The sequence below is a fragment of the Diospyros lotus genome, chromosome 1, assembly GCF_014633365.1.
Source record: "Diospyros lotus cultivar Yz01 chromosome 1, ASM1463336v1, whole genome shotgun sequence".
Taxonomy (NCBI): domain Eukaryota; kingdom Viridiplantae; phylum Streptophyta; class Magnoliopsida; order Ericales; family Ebenaceae; genus Diospyros; species Diospyros lotus.
Genome location: NC_068338.1, coordinates 21,721,332 through 21,730,142, shown reverse-complemented (window position 1 = coordinate 21,730,142; position 8,811 = coordinate 21,721,332). Strand labels below are relative to the sequence as shown.

The following is an 8,811-nucleotide window of genomic DNA, read 5'->3' as shown; positions in this document are numbered from 1 at the left end:
TACCATCTATTGCTCCAACATAACAACTGAGGTCAACCTCGGTTGTTCATTGAGATCAATATGGTTGGCAACTAATTCCTCGTGGCGTTGATGAGCTAACGCTCTATTGAAACGTGTGATGAAGTCCATCAATGAGTTATTTCTGTTGACATATCTCTTAAAAAATGAGTGATTGCTCTCAACCATTTGGCTACTAGACATTCCTGCACTGAATACATGGTTGACATACGCTGGTACCCATCGATTGCGTATTTCATACATGTTGATCAACCACTCATTGCTACCTAAATTGGTGGTTTCCATTATCTCAATCCACCGTTGTTCGAACTCCTCAGGCGATTCAGACTGTTTAATAATCTTTACCAGCCTGTGATACTGCTCACTATACAGCATGACGTTGATTTTTTTCTGAAAACTTGTTCAAAATATGCCACAGGAAAAATTAGTGCAGAGTGAGCGGCAATAGCATTGAGATAGCCTTTGAAATTGCAGCGTCTTGATCAGTGATTATAACAACAGGGGCCGCTTGGTTTAGCATGGCTTCTAAGAACTTCGAAAACAACCAAACAAATGATTCTATCGTCTCATCACTTAACAATCCGCAACCAAAAATAATGGTCTGGCCATGATGATTTACACCAAAAAATGGGGCAAATATCATCGAGTACTTGTTGGTGTTGTAGGTTGTATCAAACACCACGACATCGCCAAAGAAGGCATATGATCTTCTTGACTCAGAATCACCCCAAAAACAACGAAGCATCCTATTGTCCGAGTCTGTATCGTAATCAAAGAAAAAGTTTGGATTTTTTTCTCTCTCAAATGTGAAATGCTCGATTAGTGTTTCAGCATCATGATGACGTAACAAGCTAACATGATTCCTAATATCTTTCTTAGTACAACCCATTGATGATGGACCTCCCGACTCTATCTCTATCAGTGGCACTTGTTGATATGTTGGTATATTGGCTTCCGAAAATTGTTGTGCAAGTGCCTTCTTTGTCGCCGAGACTTTTTGATGTGATCTTAACAAATGTACTCTACTAAGAGTAGTTAGACCATGGTTGTGTTCCTCCACAAAGTGGCTAACCACCCAACTATTGCCAGTTTGTTGCTTCACCACCGACAATCTAGCATTGCACTCAAGCCGTGTATGTCCACGATTTTTTTCGCTAACCCGTGGCACAGCATTTTTACGAGACATCTGATAGGTCTCGTCTGTTTTTCCCTCTTTAGAGCAAACAAATAACTTCCATATAGTTTCACCCATTTCCTTATTCTTTTTGCTATTTGCAATTCAAGTGCTAAAACTCGCTTCTCGTGCATATACATTGTAAAAAGTGTAAGCCTCCTCGTGTGATTCAAATACTTGGCCAATATTTGGAATTCGACCAATGGAAACTTGAGGAAGATACACATTATCAGATCTTTGTGATTACATCCCTAAAAAAAAATTAACGCTCCAGTTAAAAATAACATATTAGGACAACACAAGATATATCAATAAATTAATTACAAAGTATGTCTTCAATACTACTAGTAAATGACAATGCTCATTAGACAAAATGAGCGAGGTAAAATTTAAGAGATGAAAAAATATAAGCAACATACCAAAGGTGATGGTGGAGTAAAATATATTAAGAAAGGAACATAATGAATGTAAATTGAAAATGAGATTTTGATGCTTAGAGTTTCATCGGAGGGGTGGGGTTTAAATGGGGAAGAAGAAGGGTGGTTTAGGGATTTAATTGGGGGGGTGTTCACGTGGAAGGAGGGCCAAAATGGGGTGGGCAGAAAGGTGAGGGGGATTTGCAGCTACCTAGGGGGAGGGGAAGATAGGGAGTGATTTATTGGAAGATTTTATGGGGAAGGAGCAAGGGGAAATAAGGATGGGGGCCAATTATTTGTTTGTGTGCGCATGCGCCGGGGGGATCTTGGCTGAGTGTTTGGGGGTGGGGGTCCTGGCTGGGTGATTTGAGGGGCGGGGGAGGGGGGGAAGGAAAGACAATTATTTGCGCGCATGTATTGTTTGAGGGAGGGGTTTACATTGAGTAAAATTGGGAGTAGGGGTTGTTTATGAGTCTTCAAGAGATTTAAATTTTAAATATCATATTTTGATGAAAAATAATAATTAATTTGTAATAATTTTAAAATTACATAAAATCACATAAAGGGACGCCCTTAACAAATCAAGTGTTAAGTCTATTATTAATTTATTTTTTATAAATTATATTAATTTATTAAATTGTTAAATAATATTAATTTATTTTTTATAAAATGCTTGTATTAGTTTTGATGTGACTTGGGGGTACGTTCAGGGGGTAGGGGGGTATGTTAAGGGGGTGTGTTCAGGGGGGCCAATTGTGGGCGGGGCGTGCATTTTGGGGAGGTGGGGCTCGCGGTTGGCAACATAAGTTTGCTCGCCACAGGCAACATAACAATCCTGTATTCTTCAATTCTAGAACATGATGTACATCTGTCAATGTTTTTATTATTCCATAATGCATATGAATTTTGACCATACCTAGGCCAATAACCTTGCATGTTGCATTGTTACCCATTAACACAATCCCACCATTAATTTACTCATAAGTCTAAAACTAGTCCTTATTTGGGCATATGTGGTACAAGTATTGAGAATCCATTATCCATTTATCTTTTATCTTTCCTTCAACATTGGTGTCAACAAGAACATCCACATTAGAATTTTCAAAATCAACAACACTAGTTTTGATAGTATTAGGGTTTTTTTTCTTCTTCTTTCTTTTTCAGTTTCTAGCATTCCTCACTATGTGCCCCTTTTTCTTACAGTAATTGTAGGTCAATCTTGTGTTTGGACTTGGACTGCCTCTTCTTCTAGTTGTTATCTTGCTTTCTTTCTTTTGGTCTGCCTCTGGCAACTAAACCCTCAGCCTGATTATCCCCTTTAGTAAGTATATATCTCATTGTCAACTAGGTCTTTTAGAATGCAATGATGCCTTAATATCATTAAGGTTTTTGCCATAAAGCATTGTGTCTCAAAAATGCTAATAGGATGGTAAAGAGCATAACAACTTCAGAGGAGGTGTCTTCCTCATCTATTTTAATGTCAAGATTCTCCAAATGTAACAAGATTGAGTTATATTCATCAATATGTGTTTTAATTGATGTACTTTCTTCCATTTGAAAGCTGTAAAACTATAGCTTATGATGAAGCTTATCGATCAGAGTCTTAGTCATGTATAGAGACTCTAATTTTCCCCAAAGTCCAACAATTGTATTTCATTTATGACTTCCTGTAAGAACGTCATTTGGCAAGCACAACTGAATGGTAGACAGGCACTTATCATTGAGGGTTTCATTTTCTTTTGCAATCAATGTGCTTGGCAGTTTTTGATTTTCTTCTAAAGCTTTGTACAAACCATTTTGTATCGAAATGGCTCACGTTTTAACCTTTGACAAAGCAAAACTAGTCCTCCCATCAAACTTTTCTATGTTAAATGTGGTTCTAAACATTGAGGAAAAAAGACAAGAAGGGCATAGTGGATTGAAGAAATATGAGGGGTTTTGTGAATCACTGCTTTCACGAAATCTGGTGGAAGAAATAGGAGAAAGATCGCATCCGAAAGATGGATAGCCACAAAAAGATGAACAATCACCAAAAAAATTAATAGTTTCCAAAAAATGAAGCAAACAATTCAATAAATTTAATATACACTTACTGAACTTTAGATTATTACTATTTACTCACTAAACTTTGTTCAACGTCAACTATCCATCACCCGTTATATCACTGTTTGATCTTGTAAATAAAAAATGCCCATGTGGTTAACGAAATCTGAAGTGGCTAACCAAAAATGCCCACATGGTTAAAGAATTTAATATATATTCACTAAACTTTAAAAATGTAACTACTTACCAAACTTTGGAAGCAAATCACATGGGAAAACCAAAGCCAAAAAATAGATAAAAAAGCCTGCTTAGATGGTTCAATTTTGAAAGCAAATCAGAAGCATAAACTTAACCAAAAAATCACCATAAAAAGGTTTGCTCAGGTGCCTTGATTCTGAAAACAATGCAGATGCAAAAATTCAACCAAAAAAAAAAAAAAACACAAGTTGCTCAAATGTATTAATTTTTGAAACAAACCAGCAGTAAAAATGCAAACTAATCAACCAGCATCCTTTAACCAATCAACAAATGAAAAAACTGCATATTTTTTACCTCCATTAAGAACAACGAAATCCAAAAAGAGGTATTCAATAATGAGATCAAGAGCTAAAAATTGATTACAAAAATAGTCTTCTACGCCAAAAATCCACAAATTTTTCATACATCTTTGTGGATTTCATTGTTTTTAATGGAGGTAAAAAAATTACAATTTTTTCATTTGTTGATTGGTTAAAGGATGTTGATTAATTAGTTTGAGTTTTTGCTATTGGTTTGCTTTAAAAATTAATGCATATGAGCAGCCTATTTTTATCTGTTGTCTTGGTTGAATTTTTGCATATGCATTACTTCCAGAATTGAGGCACCTAACGAGGGCTTTTATGGTGATTTTTTGGTTGAGTTTATACTTTTAGTTTGTTTTCAGAATTGAACCATCTGAGTAGGCCTTTTTATCTGTTTCTTGGTTATGGTTTTTCCACGTGGTTTGCTTCCAAAGTTCAATAAGTTAGTAGTTACATTTTTAAAGTTTAGTAAGTATATGTTAAAGTTATCCCAAAGTTCAGTGAGTAAATAATTATATTTTTAAAATTCAGTGAGTATATATTAAAATCTTTAGCCACATGGACATTTTTCGTTAGTCACTTTGGATTCAATTAGCCATATGGTCATTTTTCGATTACAAGATCAAACAGTAATGTAATGAGTGATGGATGATTGATGTTGAGTAAAATTCAATAAGTAACTAGTAATAATTCAAAGTTTAATGAGTAGATAATTACATTTTTAAAGTTTAATGAATATATATTAATTTTTTTCATAAACAGTCACCGGAAAACACAAACAGTCACTAGAAAGCACAACCAGTCATTGGAAGTAAAGCAAGAGTCACTGGAAGAATAACAATCATAAAAAATAAAGCAACAATCACCAGAAAGGATTAATAAGCTACTTGTAGAGAAGCGTTTACCAAAAGCTTTACCGGAATTATTTATTTTATTTTTAATTTATTTTTTCAGCTTTTATTTTTCTAGAAGCCTGCCCATTTTCTCTCTCTCCCTCTTTCACTGTCTCTCTCACACTCTTCCTCTCAAATCCATTACTGTAAAGAGCACCAACCGTCGCCTTCTTTCCCGCTTGCCCCGCCACCACTGGGAGCCTTCTGCAGTCACGCCCCTACCGTTGTGAGCACCATCCATTGTCGCCCCTCCCTCCGCCATCACCCTCACCCACTGGCCCCCAACCGTTCACACCGCCTTCCGTCGCCCCTACCTGCTGGCCTTTTCGACCAACCACTGCCGCCCGTAGGTTGCCCCCTCTCTCCCCCCCTCCCCAACATTGCCATTTGTCCCCACCTACTGCCACTTGCACCACACATAATAGGGAGTTAGGGTTTGTAAAGACGACCAAATCGTTTCTTTTGCTTGGGAGCTATGAAAGTTCTGATTGTGATTGTAACGGCCTTCTCCCAAATAATCCCGCTAGCATAGGAAAATCCGAAAGGAGGTCGTCACATAAATGGATACAAAAGCAAAAACTCAAATTAAACATCAAATATGTATATATATATTTTACTTGCTCACTGATCATCAGGAGCCAAAAGAAAGCATTTTCAATGGCGATTTAACTTACACAATTCTTTAGTCTCAAGGCCATACAATTAAAATATAAGGGCGAATATCATTTACAAAATAAATCTCACTCTACATGCCCTCAAAACAAATCACTCCCATGAACCTTTTCTGCTGGGATATCTCTGTACACAACTAGACTCGGGCTCTAGTCTTACTGGACTCGCCCTCAGCAATTGCTTTTCCCTTACCTGGAATGACAGGAATAAACAAGGTGAGCCACAAGGCTCAGCAAGTATATATTACAACAAATGAAGCAATAGAGTCAAGGCATGGATAAACCAAAGTGGAATAGACCCGACTTTCCAAGTACGAGTAGCATTTCCCATTAGATCCCATCATTATTATCATTTCCATGCCTTTGTCATTATGCATTTCATGCGTCATTTCATTTCTCATGAATATATAATTTTCCATGCAGCATATTGGCCCTCAAGGCCTTTCATTCACATGGCTAAAACATCGCCTACCAGCTTTATGGCCACCTTACCCGCGTCAGGTGCTTTTTAGGATATCATTTTCTCACCCCGCAGTACATAGCCGCTGCGCAAAATAATAAGTGCACAAATAATAATACCATGCAATGCTCATGTAGGTTTCAAGTAAACATATCAAACATGCTTCATTATTAGAAAGGTTCTCATCATGATCATCATACAAACTTAGACATTTCAAGATTATATCCTCACATGAGCCAATGGTATTTTCATCACATAATTTAGCATCATTTATTGAAATTCATTTCCATACCATTTCTCAAGGTCAAACAAGTTGATTACATGAATTCACCATTAAAAGCTCGTGATTTTCATTTTTAATTCTCACCATTAATTAAGTTCCCCATTTTTGGAACACCTACATATCCCTGAAATGATTTTGAAGCTAACAAAAACATCACAAGAGCTTTGGGGAAGAATTACAAGCATTAGAAATGAATCGGACCAGAAAGAGAAAATTAATACATTCTGTCGGTTGACAGAATAAAAGAGTTGGTCAACCTACTAAGGACTTAGTCAACCGATGAAGAAGACTTAGTCGACTAAATAGGGACTTGGTTGACTAATAGAAACTTAAATTACCACTTGGTCAACCGACTGAAACCACTTGGTCGACTAACAACCCACTTGGTCAACCGACTAAAACACTTGGTCGACCGACTGAAACACTTGGTCGACTAACAGAAGCTAAATTACCCACTTGGTCAACCGACTAAAACACTTGGTCAATCGATTGAAACATTTGATCGACTAACAGAAAGCAAAACATATACTTGGTCGACCGATAGAAATATTTGGTCGACTAACAGAGAACAAAACACATACTTGGTCGATCGATAGAAATACTTGGTCGACTAACATAGACCTGAAACTTAAAAATAACAACGATAACCCACAAAACTCAGCATCCCAAGCAAGATACACCAAACCTTGCTTCTCTAACATTCCTAATCAATCAGGTGTCATTCCTTTGAGAATTTAGGGTGAACTAGACCCTAACGAAAACTCTCAAAAAGACCCACCAATGATAAAACACCAAGTTAAGGAAATGAGAAAATAATCCACCAATCAATATAACTCATGATTAGATCTTCTAATAAAATAGAAGATTCGAAGACAAGGGAACCAAGAAGGAAACCAACTTGACCCAAGATAAAAAGAACCCAAGCTTGCATTAACAAGGAGAATCAACATGAACTTGCAATGAAACAACATAAGAGGAACAAGAAATTGCATTTAGAACGAGAACTTGCCTCCAAAACGAAACAAGGAGGAAAATGAACTTGCCATGTAAAAGAAATGGAGTAGAACTTGCATAACCAAAAAGAAATGCAAGAAGAACTTGCCTTAATGCTGCTTGGTCCAAAGAAAAGAAGAACCAACTAGAACTTCCACCTTTGAAGCTTTAATGGAGATTGACAATGGAAGGAGAAAGAAAGAAGAAGATGAAGAAGAAGATGGCCGATCGAGAGAAGAGGGAAGGAAAAAGAAAAGAAAACAAGGAAAATAAAGAAGCATGGGGGAGGGATGGACGCCACTCAGCTTTCCAACCACCCCCCTTAGCCAAATTACCACTTTGCCCCTCTCCTTTACAAACATACCACAACACATTAAACCTATTTTGGTCTTTTGCCTCTTTTTTTCTTTTCTTTTTCATTTTCCTTTTTACTCCATAACACTCATAAATTCATTTATAATAATACCCATTTATGAAATTCCCATTTCACCGTTACTCTTCACACACACAATGAACAACGTCAAGCCCTCATTAGACTTTTCATAATTCATTCATTTTGATTAATTAAAATACACAAAACTTTATGCTCATGGGCCCAATGCCCATTTCATTAGCCCAACACAATGGCCCCAATATATATATTCTTAGGCCTAAGGGCTTCACAACCTCATTCTTAAATAAAACACAACCCAATGCACTAGGCTTCACCCCAAGTTTTTCTTTAAAAACCCAACCCCTTAAATTAGGCAAATCACAATTCTATAGCATTTAATTCTTGAGGCTAATTTATCACACATAATAAGTCATAATTCAAGTAAAACTCTAGACCCACCAACGGGTCGTTACAGTGATTGCACTTCATTTATCGTGATTCCATTCTCTAAGTCTCTCTTCTCTTTCTGTACCACGCATCTATTTGTGCGTATGTATGTGTATATATTTTGATACATATTGGATGTTATTGTTGTATTTGATCTTCTTCCCTCTTTGTATCTATACCAGTGATCTTTTTTTATTTTTTTAAATTATATTCTCTACCAATGATTTTGTTGTTGTATTTGTATGCGTTGCTGTTAACAAGGAACCTTTGTTGCCAACTGATGTATTGAACATGTTTGCATGTTGTAAATTTATTTGAATTCACAACTAAGCTTTTTGGATCAGCATTTCCTTGTATTGGAGTCCCATGTGAATTGTCAAAGATGTCTCAAAACAGGTTGATGGAGTAGGATTTGAGCAAGTTGGAGCACTTAAGTGCGCGTTGATGTCCATTTTATCTCATTGCATTTTGGAATTGGAT

The 8,811-nt window shown here is 36.7% G+C and overlaps 1 protein-coding gene across 1 annotated transcript; it reads right to left on the bottom strand.

The window, feature by feature from the left end:
• Positions 1-442: 442 nt before the first annotated feature.
• On the bottom strand, positions 443-1,270 carry LOC127809088 (protein FAR1-RELATED SEQUENCE 5-like). The gene has a single exon (XM_052347813.1). It carries the CDS (start codon positions 1,268-1,270, stop codon positions 443-445), a length of 828 nt encoding a protein of 275 aa, XP_052203773.1.
• Positions 1,271-8,811: the final 7,541 nt, after the last annotated feature.

Coding starts and splice junctions, on each gene's coding strand:
- LOC127809088 (XM_052347813.1), bottom strand. CDS start 1,270: ATGGGTGAAACTATATGGAAGTTATTTGTTTGCTCTAAAGAGGGAAAA.